The 16,455-nt window shown below is 36.7% G+C and overlaps 5 protein-coding genes, 2 long non-coding RNA genes and 1 other non-coding gene across 10 annotated transcripts in view; 3 read left to right on the forward strand and 5 right to left on the reverse strand.

Annotated features, from left to right (window-relative positions):
• Window positions 1-3,755, reverse strand: part of LOC135793843 (uncharacterized) — an 89,935-nt gene extending 86,180 nt beyond the window's left edge. The window contains exons 1-2 of one of the 2 annotated variants that reach the window (XR_010548730.1): window positions 3,634-3,755; window positions 2,876-2,965 (exon numbers count right to left, since the gene is read on the reverse strand). This is a non-coding gene — a long non-coding RNA (uncharacterized lncRNA). Of the gene's footprint in view, window positions 1-2,875; window positions 3,067-3,633 lie in introns of those variants that run through there. The other variant, XR_010548729.1, reaches the window with a different exon arrangement.
• Window positions 3,756-3,772: 17 nt separating this feature from the next.
• Window positions 3,773-4,746, forward strand: zuc (Mitochondrial cardiolipin hydrolase zuc). Its single transcript, XM_065304953.1, has 2 exons — window positions 3,773-4,323; window positions 4,384-4,746. Exons 1-2 carry the CDS (start codon window positions 3,918-3,920, stop codon window positions 4,662-4,664), a joined length of 687 nt encoding a protein of 228 aa, XP_065161025.1. The 5' UTR covers window positions 3,773-3,917; the 3' UTR covers window positions 4,665-4,746.
• On the reverse strand, window positions 4,643-6,444 carry LOC135793840 (zinc finger CCCH domain-containing protein 15 homolog). The gene is given in 5 exon segments (XM_065304951.1): window positions 4,643-5,376; window positions 5,379-5,510; window positions 5,577-5,821; window positions 5,899-6,106; window positions 6,234-6,444. Coding segments are annotated over 5 exon segments (1,188 nt in total). The 5' UTR covers window positions 6,306-6,444; the 3' UTR covers window positions 4,643-4,845.
• Window positions 6,445-7,078: 634 nt separating this feature from the next.
• On the reverse strand, window positions 7,079-10,431 carry LOC135793215 (uncharacterized). Its single transcript, XR_010548562.1, has 13 exons — window positions 10,067-10,431; window positions 9,756-9,902; window positions 9,525-9,578; window positions 9,243-9,297; window positions 8,928-8,984; window positions 8,704-8,752; window positions 8,469-8,514; window positions 8,237-8,290; window positions 8,010-8,062; window positions 7,776-7,828; window positions 7,548-7,593; window positions 7,290-7,351; window positions 7,079-7,122 (listed from the first exon to the last, which is right to left on the reverse strand). It is a non-coding gene; the product is annotated as an uncharacterized lncRNA (long non-coding RNA).
• Window positions 8,359-8,435, reverse strand: LOC135795071 (small nucleolar RNA R38). The gene has a single exon (XR_010549025.1). It is a non-coding gene; the product is annotated as a small nucleolar RNA R38 (small nucleolar RNA).
• Window positions 10,432-10,735: 304 nt separating the features above from the next.
• LOC135793213 (threonylcarbamoyladenosine tRNA methylthiotransferase) lies at window positions 10,736-12,602 on the forward strand. The gene has a single exon (XM_065304071.1). It carries the CDS (start codon window positions 10,932-10,934, stop codon window positions 12,558-12,560), a length of 1,629 nt encoding a protein of 542 aa, XP_065160143.1. The 5' UTR covers window positions 10,736-10,931; the 3' UTR covers window positions 12,561-12,602.
• Window positions 12,603-12,710: 108 nt separating this feature from the next.
• Window positions 12,711-15,347, forward strand: LOC135793212 (uncharacterized). The gene is made up of 2 exons (XM_065304069.1): window positions 12,711-12,855; window positions 13,015-15,347. Exon 2 carries the CDS (start codon window positions 13,059-13,061, stop codon window positions 14,931-14,933), a length of 1,875 nt encoding a protein of 624 aa, XP_065160141.1. The 5' UTR covers window positions 12,711-12,855; window positions 13,015-13,058; the 3' UTR covers window positions 14,934-15,347.
• Window positions 15,214-16,444, reverse strand: CIAPIN1 (cytokine induced apoptosis inhibitor 1). 2 transcript variants are annotated; one of them, XM_065304072.1, is made up of 4 exons: window positions 16,176-16,444; window positions 15,745-16,122; window positions 15,572-15,684; window positions 15,214-15,492 (listed from the first exon to the last, which is right to left on the reverse strand). In XM_065304072.1, the coding sequence occupies exons 1-4, from the start codon at window positions 16,297-16,299 to the stop codon at window positions 15,379-15,381; spliced, it is 729 nt and encodes a 242-aa protein (XP_065160144.1). In that variant the 5' UTR covers window positions 16,300-16,444; the 3' UTR covers window positions 15,214-15,378. The 2 variants fall into 2 exon arrangements, with proteins under 2 accessions (XP_065160144.1, XP_065160145.1); XM_065304073.1 differs by having other exon boundaries at window positions 15,775-16,122; window positions 16,176-16,439.
• Between the last annotated feature and the right edge of the window lie 11 nt (window positions 16,445-16,455).

Here is a 16,455-nt window from a genome sequence, read left to right on the forward strand (position 1 = left end):
ACTACTATTTCTTAAATTTTTACTATTTTTGTAGGAAAAATGTGCAGGTAAAAATTTGTTTTGCATTTATTTATTTATATTAATGCTTTTTGCTCTTTTGGGAGGTCGCGGATATATCTAGCCATATATCTAGCCGAAAGTTGTGTAAATAAATTTCCTTTGGGGATGATAAGTAACAAAAACGAGCGCGTTCGGCATCGCAGCTCGCCGAAATTCTATGACGCAATGTTACATTAGAGATTCGCACACGTTTTCTACGATATACAACTGCACACACGCCCACACACGTGGCGTGGAAGCGGCGCGGCTTTGAATCATTTATATCGCCGCTTTGAGAGCCTCCGAAGTGAGAAAAGTTATGCTGTTAAGTCAATACCGTGAGTGATTATGTTAGCACCGAAAAAGAACTGCGAAACCCTTACGGAGAAAATAAAATTTACACTTTTTCAACATCAAGAAGAACAACAACGAACAAAAAACTTAAAATTCAAAACTTCCGCAAAGAAAAAAAACTGCAATGGCTCAATTTGCCAACAACTTATTTTTCCAACGTCGACAGAATAAGAGAGATAAACGGGCTCACATATAGACACACACGAGTACTAAAGTTCGAGGACTAAAAGTGATTAATAATACGCTATCATGATGCCAGGTAATTCCCACCGATATTGCGGAAACCCGACAGTCGGAAGAGTAAAGAGAGTCAAGTGTTATCGAACGCCAATGAGTGAACGCACGATCCGAGCAAAACGAGGCAGTAAGTGAGCTGCCTGGTTAGAAGCTAGACAGATAGACAGTATTTTCCATTCGTCGGCGCATGCTATCGATATTTATGTTTCACAATTCGTATAATATCACATCGCAGTGCATATTTCGTAATAATCAAGTTCTGGAATTATATTCGTGTCTAAGATGGGTGAATATGTCCTAATTAATTCCGAACCCTCCAGTCTATGAGAAATTCATAAGTTCGGTCAAATTTGCGGTAAATCCTCAAGATGCAGGCGGTATTAATTTCGGAAGATTTAAGCACTTCCGGAATCAAAGTGTCACACATCCAAAAATAAATATTAATAAATACAAGAAGAATAAATGAATAAAAATACATATTTTGTATTTTATCTGTAATGTTTTTCATTCTCTGGAGAATAAAACACTCGATTATCTATTGTAGTGGCTCGTATTGTGCACGCGTTCGTAAACTTGATAAACGTATGCTAATAACGGTGATCAAATTTATGCCCCCGCGTCCTACAAGTTTATGTAGTTTGCGACACAAGCAACAAACCACCTCTTCTACTGCTGCTTGGGCGTTTTCGCCATCTCGTTTCTTATTTTCGCCTCTCATCGCGCCATTTACAATTTCCTCACTCCTCCGCGCTCGCACACCCAACTTCGGTCGATTGCGCGGCCTATATTCACCCTCGACACTACCCACTCACTTTAAAAGTACAAAGTGCAAAAGTTTCCAACGAAAATTCCAACATTCTTCCCCTGCTATCGGCGAGGCGCGGTGAGAAAGCAGCTCACACTCTTTTAGACTTTAACACTTTGCACATTCGGGGCCAAGTTTTACTTTATTCTTTCTGTTTGCATATTTACTGTTCATTTGCTCGTCGCGCGGCGCAAGATTGAAAAGTACTCCAGCGCAGGGAAGTTCAGCGCAAAGGGGTATTAACCGAACGGTTATAATACCTACTCTTTTAAGCAAGTTGAAGGACGCCGCCAACTTTTCAGGCGTGCGTTCGAAAAATAAAACAAAAAAGTGTAGCACAAACTTTTTACGCCTTTCAGTGTTAACGAGCGTAATGGAAAATTCTTAATTTAACATCTTGATACGCACAAGACGCCCCGGGGCGCATATTTGATAGGATTTAATTTTATTATATTGCAGTTTTTAATTATCTCCTGCCTCGACAAAGTACTCTGCTTAATTTCAGGCACAAAGTGTAATAAATTGATAATTTAATTTTCCAGGTAAAAATCCATAAATAACAAAATTTCTTATAAATTTGATGCAATCAATCCGAAATTTGATGACATTAGCTAAACAGCATGATATAAATCATCAAGCATCACATACGACGTGCTAAACTGCTAATATTTCAAATCATTAATAATTGCTTACAGCCTCAGCGTGTCTGTGATCCTGCAATGATACCGACGACAGGTCGGATGTCGGCCGTCGACCGCCGCCGCTTGTCGGTGTGGTCGGATATCAGCGTAATGCGCGTGCCAAGTGGCCGTGCACAACAATCTACGCATCTTATCGCCGCTGACGTTGCATACTAATACCGCCAACCCAACAATCCGACAAGATCATCGTGCTTACACACTCACCTCTACATCTACCCCACCCCTCCACCCCTAAATACCTTTCTGAGGTATTTATGGGTTATCAAAGTCCAACTCCTCTAGGCGTGGACATCCCGCAGGAATACGTTCAGAAGGGAAAACGCGTTATACTCGGAAACTACTAGTTTCTGCGATTTGAGTAGGATAGAATGTGCTTCCTGCACGAAGATGGGTAAATGATAAGACCTCTCGCCGTCGGCACACGCTCTCTGTGTGTCTATAATTCTCCGCTACGCACACCTTCGCGCCGAGGCAATAAATTTGCGACTTTTGTTCGGTGTAAATTTAAGTAGAGGATTCCGGAGATAATCCTGCCGCAATACGTGCGCCTAATGTTTATGTATCTTCGGGTTTTTCTTCGCTACGCACCGAGATTCGCTCTCCGGATGCATTTAGAGATTGGCGCATGGGATCGACATTATCTGCTTGTTTATTACTTTAGAATCAAGCGCTTTGGACATTTTAAGGTTGTAAATATCCAGGAATCTCGGAGTATACAATAGTAGACTATTAAACTTACCTTAACTGTTACACCATGACCCAAACAGCTTGATATTTGATGAAAAGTCTTTGTAAATTATTACACCGTTGATTTTAAGTCGAATATTGTCTGAAATCACAAAACCAAACACGTTACACTCACGTTCAATAAAAATACACAATAAACACGTCTGATATTATCGCGAACCGAAACGCAACAAACAAAATTTCTTGCTGATAAAATAATCACCTGACAATAGTTGAAATTTTTAAGTTTTGGGGGCAGCACAAGACGATGCGAAGATTTTTACAGCAAAAATCAGAAGCGTGTGTACATATTCCCCTTCCCGTGCTGAATAATTTATTCGCGCGAATGGAATAACCCGTACTTCTCAGCGTCCGAAAACCACTATGAACCACTCGATTCAAACCGTCGCTTAAGCTTACCGTGCTAATATATCTTCCGCGTAACTATCGCTCCGCTCTAAATCATTAATTCCCCGGCCGTAAAATGCGCAAAATAATTTATAACATTTAGTTTATCGATTCGGCGCAGCGGCCGCGCAATAAAGTAAACTTTATGCACTTCACTCTAAATTAATTGGTTTTAAATTAATCAATTATAGACGCACCGCACCGCCATCGTTTACAAAATGACTGCGATTTTACGAAGTATGCGCGCGGATTATAATTAATTAAACTGGCAAATACCCGAGCGCTCGCCGAAGATTTATGTTACGACGACTAGGTTAATGGTAATAAACTTAGAGTAAATAACGATGTTGATATTGCAATTACCTTTCGTTTATTGAAGTTTTGTTGCAGTTTCGTGTGCAGCACTTTACAGCTTTTTAGAAGTTTAGAAAATGATGCTGTTCCCATGATGCACTGCTAGGGAATTATGGGTAATAAAGCGTTGTTTTTGGATAGGCAACAACATTTGTTTTGCACATTGTCTGTAGGCAACCCAAAATACACATCTTGCCTAACCTTAGTAAGTTTACATCTTTCGAAAAGTTTTTGAATTTATCTCCGTGATAAAACACTAATTAACAAGATATATTAATAACAAACGAGTGAAAATGTTTGGTCCAGCTGTGGCAGTTACTCTACTGTCCATACCACCGTTATTACTCATTAAATACCTCAATTATAAGTCAAACAAGCTCTCAAATACATTACAACAAGAAGTGAACAAAGACCAATTTAAATATATGTTTGTAACGCATAAAAACCGCCTGTGCTCGCCACATTTAAACACAAGACTGATCTGTGGTACAAATTGTTCCTACCTGTACTTGAAGAACATCCTCAATCTGATCAACCAAGCTCAAGAATCTGTTTGTGTTGCCATGTATCATCTTTCTCTGGATGATATTTATCATGCAATTTTGAATGCTCACAATAGAGGTGTTCATGTGAGAGTAATTGCTGATCTAGTCATGCTCACAACCTTTGGAAACAGAGTTAATAAACTCTTTAGCAAAGGTAACTAAAATAGATATAAAACAGTTAAATTTTTAAGTAATTAATGAATATTTCTGTTAGATGTACCTGCAAAAGCGCCCAAAATAAGATTTGGATTGATGCACCACAAGTTCATGTTGATTGATCAGAAGAATGCAACAAATGCCAAGGTTTTGTATGGTTCTTTGAACTATACTGTCAACGCGCTTATTAATAACTGGGAGTTTGTCTTGTTGACAAACAGTGCTCATATTGTAAAAAGATTCAGTGATGAGTTTGAATTTCTGTGGGACAATGAGAATTTCGCTTATTTAGGCACAAGTAATGTTGAAATTCAAGATGCTTCTAGTACTGAAGTGTAATATAGGCAGCCCAGAATACAGTATGGTCGTTATTTCCAAAAACATTACAAGTTCAACATTAAAAATATAGGAATCTCAAAAAGGTGTAAGATTCAATCAAATCCAGTTGATAAACTTCATCATTTCATAATCGCTTAGAGAATTATTTAAAATGTACCTCTTACGCTAGCGCCACTAATCATCATTCTTCAATATCCAGCCCATCTAGTTCTTCATCCAGCCCGTCAAGATCTTCTTCGGTGAAAAGGTTCTCGTTGATGGGCACAGCCGCCGCCTCGTCGATGCCATTCTCCTCGGGTGGTTTTTTCAGTCGGTCTTCGGCTGCCACTGTGCCTGTACCGTCCGCTTCCGTCGCTTCCAACCCAATCATATCGAAGTTTAATTCCTTGTATTCAATCTCTTCGCTGTCTTCATCGTCGTTCGTGTATGCGGCAGCATCAAAGGCTTCGTCACCGTCATCCATGTCGTTGTCCACAGCCAGTTCAGGATTGAAGCTGAACATTTCTCGTCCGGACAGACCGACTTGTCTACCTGCCTTGTAATCCTGCCGTTTTTTCTCTTCATCCTTGATAAGGTTATCTTTCTTTTCTTGGATTTTACGTTTTTTCCACGCGATGAATGTTTCCAGCGTGACGCGGGTTTGTTTCGGACCAAGCGCCGCACGCTCCTTTTCGATGAGGTCTTCAAGGGAGATTTTCTCCTTCAAATCTTCTGCTTTTTTCTTGTCCTTTTCAGAACAAAACCTGGTGGGAGAGCGTGTCGGTATATGCAGTTTCCACCCGAGGGGCATGACCAGAACCATCCGTATTTCGATTTTTCGACTGCTTCCAGGAAATGTTTGCAGATCTACATTAAAAAATTTCAAAATTAAACATGAATATCAATTTATGAAGTAATCCTGGTGATACTAACAATATCTGTTGTTGGTTTCTTCTTTTCTTGCCCATGCTTCTTCTCAATAACTTCCAAGAGTTTCTCTTCTGTCCAGTCTTCCATAGTGTCCTTCTCCTTTTCGTCGTCATCTCGCATATCAACGTAGAGTGATCGTTTCTCAGCTTTACGTTCGATTGTCAAATCGTGCGAGAATTTACATTTATCACCTTTTGTACATTGTCCCTGTTTGAAGAATGCACAGAGAATTGTTTTTGGATCAGCACCTGTAATAAAAATGTAGGAAATATAATAATAATAAAGAAAAACAGTTTTCTATAAAAATTTCTAACTTTTCATTTACCTTTTGCAACTTTCTGAGTCTGCACTGGTTTGAACAAGGCAGCCAACTCTTTCTGCTCCTTGAGCTTCTCCTCCTTCTCAAGCTTCTTTTTGTTAACACCATCTGCAGCCAGTGGATGATGACCTCCAGTCTTCACCTGTTTCTCCACTTGTTGTATGAACTTTTGCTGCTTGGAACCCTTCTTGTTCTTAAGACCAAATGTTTTGTCCTACAATGCAAAATTTATAAATTTATAGGGTGTTATAATGGTGTGTGATTTCACATGGTGATTAATGTTGATGTTGATAAAAGTTGATGATTTAAACAGGAATGAGGTTAGATGAATAGTCACTCACTTCGATCACTTTTTCCTTCTTCTTGATCTCGGTCTTTTTACTGGCGGCGGCCGGAGCTTTCTTCGGTGGCATCTTGTGCGTTAATTGACAAACTTAATTTTGAATTATTGGTGATTGTTGGTTAATTGTAAGCGTTTAAAATCGCACATGCAATTTTGAGCGACCATACGTATGCGGCATGCCCATATGTGCTCATTGATTTAGATTACTGACGATGGGGGCGCCACAATGCAGAGGACTAAAAAGTCGCCTACACGCTAGGCAAACTAAAACACAATCAATTTCTAAAATGTATTTATTAGCTATTAGGTATATTGTATTTCAATGTATTTATTAAAAAAACTCTGATGATGCCCACAGGGCGAAACATGTAAAACTCGCATACAAAATTGTAAGATCCAAGAAAATCACAAAATTATTTTAATAAATACATTTTATAAACCACGGATTACGTATTCAACTTAGAAAATAATAAAACAATCAATTTCTTTGAAAAAACGTTGATTTCGAACGTGAAAATATATTTATAATTTTCTTTTTATCCGTAGCAAAGCTCTATTAATCGAAGTACTAAAATCCTCATTTCCAATTAGATTAATTCAATAATTCTTTGATTACTTTTTCAAATCAGGAATATTATCAATTTAAAATAAGTAATTTGATATCTTAAATATTAGAATGTAAAAACGTTAAAACTTGGGAGTTCATTTCGTTACTTGTATGATTTTCATTCATTTTCATCTTAATTATTGAATATTTCTATGAAGATTTTGACATTCAGTTAATTCAGCAAAATTCTGAAAATAGGAAAGTACCAACGCGTCAAATAATATAAAAAGTCGAAGTTCTTTTTAATCATTTATTTCAGGTTAAGGAGACGGAACATTTTCTGAAAAAAAGAAAAATCACAATAAATTAACTAGATACTTAATTCGACAAAAGCAGTTTTGACTGATTATTATCAGTTTTAAAGAATATAATCAAAGGTGATCATTGCGTATATTAATACCATCATAAGTATTCGTAATTCAAATTTGAAAGTGTATAATAAATTACCATTAATGAAAGCCCCAGAAGTAATTTTCCTGGTTTCTTCAACTTTGATTTCCCGGTTAAACCTAAACAAATCAAAATTTATATTGCAAGATTATTAGACGAATGAAATTATACGTAAATAATTTTATTTAGAATTTATCAGTGAGGGTAAGTAGGTAATCATGAGCGTATTGTTCATAATAGCGTATATATTGAATCATCACTTGCAGTTTTTTACATATAATTTCAAATTGAATAAACATGAATTTCGTAAATTACCTGAAATATGGCAGACTACATCAGTGTCTTCCAGAGTTGTATAATTCTAGAAAAGAAAGAGAATCAAATTAGATTTTGTGATACATTTAAAGAAATAAGAAGGATGTTTTATTTTAAAGTCAGGGAAAAAATGCAGCCAGCATTAGTATTATCATTACGATCAAACGGTAATTAGTCTCATCATTTTAATGTATTTAAGCTTGTTCGGCGTTAATAATTATTACTTACATTAGAAACAGCAGCATTCGAAAGAGATGCCCTTCCACAAATCATTAGGTAATCTGTAAATGAACACAACAAATTAATAATTATGAAATCAAATTTTAAAAAAACAGTTATGTTAAAAATACGTCAGGAAAAAATGCAGCCAGCAATAGTATTATCATTACTATCAAACGGTAATTAGTCTCATCATTTGAATATAATCAAGCTTGTTCGACGTTAATTATTATTATTACTTACATTAGAAACAGCAGCATTCAGAAGAGATGCGACTCCACAAATCACTAGGTAATCTGTAAATAAACACAACATAATTAATTGTGAAATCAAATTTAAAAAAACAGTTATGTTAAAAATACGTCAGGAAAAATGCAGCCAGCAATAGTATTATCATTACTATCAAACGGTAATTAGTCTCATCATTTGAATATATTTAAAATTACTAGACGTTTATTATTATTACTTACATCAGAAACCGGGCTGTCCCATTGAAAATAGTTGTTGATCCATAATATGGCAATCTGTAAATCAAATAAAAAGACATGATTAATTGCTGAATCAAAAACACATTGCTTTTGGAGTTTTTGTAGTGAATTTCAGTAATCAAGGTCTCATCAATTATTTTATGACAGGGATAACTGATTAAAGCAGATCATCATAATAAAAAATTAATTAGAACTAATAATGAATTGTACATACCTTGCTTTAATATGTCGCCTTCGACTATGTAACTCTTCAGAAACATCTGCAAAAACAAAACCTTATATTAGTTTTCTTGCAACAAAACGCTAGGAAACAATCATGATGATATTATATTGTTGTCAGATTAAAGTATCAACATAATTGTTTTGACATATACTTGTCTCAAAAAAATATATTCATCATGAACAAAGAACTATTTAATTTAATTATTAACTAGAAACAAATTATTTACCTCAATATTGCCAAAATAATGATCCTCTCCAAGATAGACGTCGAACTCCCTGCAAAAACCAAAGTTTTAATTAACAATTTAGAATGGAACATACAGAAGACAAAGAATTGAAAAGTTTCAGAATGAAGCAAATCATGGCATTTCAGATAGACTGGAGCTGATGATATTCATCATTATAATATAAACTACTAAATTAAAATAAAAATATATTTATGAATTATTACCTTTCAGAAACTGGCAGTAGAAATCGACGTCCAAGGAATTTCCTTAGAATTGAATTCCTGTAATTTCATTTTCAATTAGTTACTGAGTTTAGATTTCCAATATGAAATTTTACAACTTGTTTGGAGAAAATGTGACCAAGTTTGTTGGCACAGCAATATGCATGAATAACATCTGCTGCTTCCTAAATGGTTACTTAATCTACCCCTAGTTATATTTTCTGGCACTCTAAGGAACCAGAAGCGATTCTCTTGAGCGTGGCTTCGGGGCATATTAACAAATATAATTAAAATATATAAATATAATAAATGCTGTACCATTTAAGTAGATGGCCTCCTCAAGGTTTGTCCAAGAATTTGATTGATACATCTCCTGTAACAAAACAGAATTCATGTTAATTCATCCGAAACAGAAATCTTGATTTTTAAAATGTTACCAAGTTTGTGTGGCACAATGTGTATACATATTACAGATTGCTTCCTAAATGGTATTTAGTCTGCCCCTTGTAATAAATTACTGGCACTCTAAGAAATCTATAGGATTTGCTTGAGCGTGGCTTGGGGGCGCGTGCTTTACAAATTAAAGTTTATTTAACTTACCAGCAACTTGGCAAAGTCTTCCAAAGTTTGTCATCACCTTGATTTGAGGCATATCTGTAAGTAAAACATAAAAATGAATATCTTTGCAATAAAAGCTGCAAAATTAAAGAAAAAAAATAATAAATAATCAGTAACAACATCATAAACCGAATCCACATATCTCCTTTCAGACTGGGGCGGTAAACAATCATCATTTAAATTAGTTGCCATACATTTAGTAAATCTACTTACCATTAATTACATTTATATCTCAACATCATTGCTCTTCATTGCATGATTTCCAAAAATAAAAATCGAATCACCGACCGATACTGTTCTTTTCCATTTTTTCCATCTTTCCTTGTAGAAACAATACGCCATGATCAAGCAACAAGGTAACTGCAAAGAATTATATTTATTAACACAGGCATATAAATTAATTAACTAATAAGAGCGTTTAACTTTAGATAAACACAATCATCACCAAAATACTACTGCAAAATTGTTAGTGCATGTGAGCAATGCGTGCAAAGTTAAAGAAAAAAGAATTTAGATTTAAATACCTTCAAGACAGAAACGAAGTTCTCGCCAACATGTGCTTTCTTAACCTAAAACCAAGAAGGCGGTTAGCACACGAACAAAATGAAAAAGCATTACTATATTTGACTATTGAACGTTTCAGTCTTTCCGATATATAATATAATCATAAGATCATACGAACGAGACTAATAAATCATCATTAGTAAATAATAAATTGCTTATTGAAGCTTCTGTTGTTTAATGAAATTAAAAACACTTCACAGAAAAATATCTATATCTTATGTTAATTTGAACACTACTTGAACTATTTATTGCATTGACTAAGTGTCCACAAATCGGATTGTTGAGATATGCACAGATTTATTTATAAACAAAATGCACTACCGCCAAAATAGAATGATTTGGAAATGTTAAACTTACCCAACGAATGCCGAAGAAAAAGTGATTGCTTGGTACAGTTGTCTGACAGTGGAAAGCTTGGTTGCCGGTTTCCCACTCCTGGGGTAAGAAGTGGGGATGTTTCCGGATATGTAACGGAATTTGAAATAATATGAGACAAATTTTTCAGATTATTAATGATACTATTTAATAACACAAAATAAAATACTGGCTTTTGCGATTAAATAATTATTAAAAGCCTTTTATAAACATTTTCAGGATTCTTTTCTCACCCGCATGTCAACTAAATAAAAACTGACAATATACTGACATTATAACCTTACAATCAGATCTTATATTAATTTAATCCATGCTGTTATCAAAATTTGACCAATAATCCTCAAAGAAATCGATGAAAACAGACAAGTAAAATATTATTCCTTATAACAATCTTACAAACTTTAAATTTGAATTGACACAAGTCATATTGCCAGTTAGCAAAACTAAAAGATGGCTTGCAATGAAATAATCGACGATATTGAGGATTTAATCTCAGCCCAAGATATCACTCCCAAAGAACGTTACAGCAACCGCAAGAATGTCCGCATAAAAGCAAAGAAACGCACCGACAAGGACGACTTCCCTAAGCCAGTAACAAGCAACATGCCTGGAACACAAACAATCTATGTTAAAACATGGGGCTGTGCTCACAACAACTCTGATTCTGAATACATGGCTGGCCAATTAGCTGCATATGGTTACACATTAACAGAAAACAAGAATGAAGCCGACCTCTGGCTGTTAAACAGCTGCACAGTGAAGAATCCAGCCGAAGATCACTTCAGGAATGAGATAGAATCAGGCCAACAGCAAGGCAAACACATTGTTCTAGCTGGTTGTGTTCCACAAGGTGCACCAAAGTCATCATTCATGGCTGGACTGAGTGTCATTGGTGTACAACAGATTGACAGAGTTGTAGAAGTTGTTGAGGAGACTCTAAAAGGCAATACCTGCAGAATATTAGGCATGAAAAAATCAAATGGCAAGAAAAGTGGTGGTGCATCGCTGCAACTACCAAAAGTAAGAAGGAATCCATTGATTGAGATCATTGCTATCAACACTGGCTGCTTGAATCAGTGCACATACTGTAAAACAAAACATGCCAGAGGAGATTTGGGCAGTTATCCTCCCGAGGAAATCATTGCTAGAGCAGTACAGGCGTTTGAAGAAGGCGTAGTTGAAATCTGGTTGACTTCGGAAGATACAGGAACTTATGGTCGCGATATAGGCAGCAGTTTACCTGAATTACTGTGGAAATTAGTCGAAGTGATTCCGGAGGGTTGTAGACTTCGACTAGGAATGACTAATCCTCCATATATTCTTGATTATCTTGATGAAATGGCTAAAATTATGGCGCATCCTCGTGTCTACAGCTTTTTGCATGTTCCTGTTCAGTCCGGATCTGATTCTGTCCTCGGTGATATGAAACGAGAATATTGTCGAGCTGATTTCGAACGGGTTGTGAATACTCTACAATCACAGATTGCGGGCATGACAATTGCCACTGATATTATTTGTGGCTTCCCAACTGAGACTTTGGATGATTTCGAAGAGACACTGACGCTTTGTGAGAAGTACAAGTTTCCTAGCTTGTTTATTAATCAATTTTTCCCGCGTCCTGGGACTCCAGCAGCTTTAATGCCGAGAATTCCAGCACAAGATGTGAAACTGCGCACGAGGAGACTCACTGATTTATTTAATTCCTATGAACCGTACGGGCATAAAATTGGGGAGATTCAAGAAGTCCTTGTGACTGAAACGTCGCATGATAAGAAGCATTACGTCGGGCATAATAAATTCTATGAGCAGGTGTTGGTGCCAATTGATGAAGCGTACATGGGTAAATTGGTGACTGTTAAGATTACTAGCGCTACGAAATTTTCTATGATGGGAGAGCCGATTAATGAAAAATCGGTGAAGATGCCGGGTATTAAGGAACCTTTACAGAAAGGGAAGGTTTCAGGGGTTGTTGAGGAATTAGACCAGAAAAGGGATGAGAGAACTGAGAGGCATTTGAAGTATGCGTTAATGGCGGTCGCGGTGTCATTATTGTTGCGTTTTCTTTGGTTTTTGATGTAAGATATGACTTTGTATGTAAATACATGATACATATTAAAGAAAGTATTCGTATATTACTTATAGGAGACAAAATTATTACAAAAGAAGAACCATTTTTATAATTTCTTTAATAAAAAGTGTAATTTTGCTATATGGAGCGATGTAGGCAACTTGTTCTGCACGAATTCATGCAAATTTCCTTTTCATTCACTTAGCCTCTTGTATCACAACAACTTGTGTTAATATGTTACATTTAAACTTAATTACCTAACACACAATTATCCACCATTCCATTTTAATAGGTATAAACACAATAGTAAGTATTTACCACGTGCTTCAATGTTTCTTAGCCAAACGCAAGTTGTCCACAAAAAAAAAACACCCCTAAATGCAAACCAATGAGGTTATGCGTTGTTTGGGTTGATTCCAGCAATTTCAGCATTATCGTTATTGTTTTTACGAGTTTGGTTTTCAGACTCCTCAGCATTTTAGCAAGGTAAGCAATCCTTACAGAGTATAATGTACCGCGGAAATCGAGCGCGCGGCAGGGGCCGAGCCAGCTATCACGCGCATTTTAGCAGAGATGCAAACACACACCTCTCCAGATATGAAAAGAGTCGATCACCACACTATACTGTAAGCAGAAGACCAAGAAGCAGATCACCACCCATTGAGGATATAAGAGAACACCGACGTGAACGGCACTGGTCAAGGGAACATGAAGAAATCATCAGAAGAAGAAAAAGATCTGTTTCACCAACAAGAAGCAGAGAAAGAAGCAGAAGTCCACCTATTTTCAGCCACAGCAGAAAAAGAGAAGAAAGAGGAAGATCCAGAGAACATATTTGGGAGGAAAGAGAAGACAGCAGAGAAGTAAGGAGGCAGAGACATGAAGAAGATGCTTCCAGGAGTTTTAAACATGACAAGGAAAGAAGTGATCATCATGCATCATCCAGGAATGGAAAACCAAGTAGAAATGATAAGTACCACTGGAGAAAGGAGGAAAACAATCATAATCATGCAGGGATTCATCCTGTTGAAGAGGAAAGTAATGAAGGCGTTCATGACTTAAGGGAAATCATCAAACGAAGTCGAGATGCAACGCGAAGTCCGCGAAATCCACAATACGGCGAGGAATTTGTGGAAGGCGATGAATACTTTCAAGAGTTTGTGCCAAGCATCGACGAAAACAGACGCAGCAACACCCGATGGGAATCAAATCAAGATCGAGGACATGATGAATTCATCACGTTTAAAAAATCCATACAGAATGACATAGCACAGGAATCAGGACAATTTGTTTCATCAAAAGACAGTCATCCAGATATTCCATTCTTCGACGGTAATGATCAAGAAATAACACCGCGGCAATTTATTAAGAAGATTGAAGATATAGGATACGCAACCGGATGGAATTCCAACGAACTCAAGTGTCAAATGGCGGCCAAATTATTGGCAGGCGCGAGAGAATGGTTCCTCAAAGATGAACTCATGAACGAACCCTGGGAGAAGGTGAAAACGCAGTTTATCAAGATGCATCCAACAGATATGGACTATTTTCAACAGTTGAAGAAGATGATGGATCGCACCAAGTACGACAACGAGTCATACAGTAATTATTTCACGTTTAAAACTATGCTCATGAGCGCCGTGGGGATCACAGGACGACGCGCTGTTTCTTGCCTAATCGGAGGACTACTTAATCCAGAATTAGAGTCACAATGCTACCAAAAAAACTACGCCACACCTGAATTATTATTCGATTACTTAAACACTCGTAAAACACCGGTTCAACACAACACAGGAGAATCCAGCAGGAAATCATCGCGTTATTCACCGAAGAAGGAGAATCACATACCGCATAAGAAACCACTTCTGAAAACACCGAAAGAACCGCCGATTTTAAACAATTTAATACCAAAAGAAGAAGTGCATGCTGTACAGGATTTCACCAACGAACCATTCATCATTGTCAAACCAGAATATGAACAGAAACATCTTCTAACGATTAAAATACGGAATCATATCTTGGATGCGTATAATGATATGACAGCGCAGTGTGTTACACTCAAAGAAGAATCCGCCAAACACATACATCTGGAATATTCGCGAAGACGGACGGCAATTATTGGATTCCGTGGGGTGCCGGTGATGGCATTGGGGGATTGCGAGATTCGCATCGGGATTGATCAAGCTACAATCAACTGTCGCGTGTATATCGTGCCAAACATCTGCCAGGAGAAACCCGTGGTGGTTGGGAAAACAATGCGCGAGCATCAACACTTGACTTATCATGAGAGCACGAATAGTATATCTTTCAAACCGCGCACGGCTTATCCCAACACGTTTTCCACCAATGAGAAACGCAAAGAGAAATCGAATCATATTAAATGATTCGGGAAATATATTTAAAAAAAAAAAACACCAAGTTGTTCTTTGTGACAACACATAATGCAACAATTTCTGTTTGTTGCTTTTAGCAAACTGAATTTTTAAGAAATAATCGCGACCGAATTGATATTGATTCAGTTGTGAGTTCATCTAGTAAAATAATTGCAGCTTGTAATTATAATCAGATAAGATTTTAAATTATATTACATATTAGTTAATGATTCGCAACATTTGAACACACGAAACTTACCTTCATTTGTTTATCATGAACAAAGTCAAAGTGTAGTGTTGCCATATTTATTGCTAAAGTAAGTAAAACTCTGATATAGTACACTTAACGGTTGTTTTAGTCTCTTGGAATTTGGAGTTGCGCTCATTCATTGTAAGGATGGAGTTAAATATATTCTTATCACCGCATTTTGTTTGTGTTTGTCAACTATGGTTACCTTTATAGGTCATCCTGTAGTAAGTTTCCGCCGAGTTGCACTTTCTCGCCGGGTTTGAATGCGGGCATTCCTAGATATGGGCAACTTGCGCAGCGGAAAGCATCGCCAAGGTAGCACTAAATAAAATTTATTTTTATTTATTTAAAAGTTATTTTTATAGGAAATATGTGCGATAGTAAAGTTTTGATGACTTACACTGCCACATGATGACTTTGGAAGGTCAACTGCTGGTTTTTCTCCTGCGAGTTCTTCTGCTAAACCACATGAGCAGTCTTTGCAAGCTTTGCGCTTTCCAGTTGTACCACAAACTAATAAAAAGATTTAAAGTGATTATGACTACGTTAACTCAATAAATACTAAATGTATACTTTTAAAACATGAAAATTCAATGATTCTACCTCTGAGTGACTCAATTGATGGTTTCTTCAAGTCATCCTCATCTAGTAGGTTATCTGGATCAATTGCATCATCATCGTCATCCAGTTTCCACACTGCGCCTGCTGGTTTCTTCAGAGTTAGTTTAGATGAAGAGCCAATCTCATATCCTGGCTTATCACAGACATAAATGCCATTATCTGATTGAACATTGATGAAACCACTGGTTTTCAGTGTGAATTCAATGTTATTTGATGCCTCTGCTGGATGAACAAGTAATTTGCCATTGGGTTTGATGGATTTGAATATGTTCGATATGTCATTGTTGATTGCATCAGTTCTTGTTATAACATAATCATAACATTCGTTCCCTGGAAGATATGCGTACTGTTTTAACATGAATATAATGTGATTCTTTACAAACCTGTAACATTGTGAAATGGTGCGAGGGTTATTTCAGCTTGAGCGCATTTGGATTTCACTTCTTCGACGAATTTATTATCGTTGTCAACGATTAACACTTTATCTGTTGATTTTATACACTGCATATTGTATAAATATTTAGTTTATGGAATATATGAGCAATTGTTAGGAAAATACTGCACTCCGTTGACTACTGGTTCAAGTGTGAGTGTGATTAGAAATTAAAACGCGATGTATGGTGAACGGTACAAAAAACAAGTGGGAATGTGAGAAACGTCACG

The sequence above is a fragment of the Atheta coriaria genome, unplaced genomic scaffold (assembly GCF_025399875.1).
Source record: "Atheta coriaria isolate IRGN ID8LTWV9N9 unplaced genomic scaffold, Caltech_Dcor_3.1 hic_scaffold_6_pilon, whole genome shotgun sequence".
In the NCBI taxonomy this organism is placed as follows: Eukaryota; Metazoa; Arthropoda; class Insecta; order Coleoptera; family Staphylinidae; genus Dalotia; species Dalotia coriaria.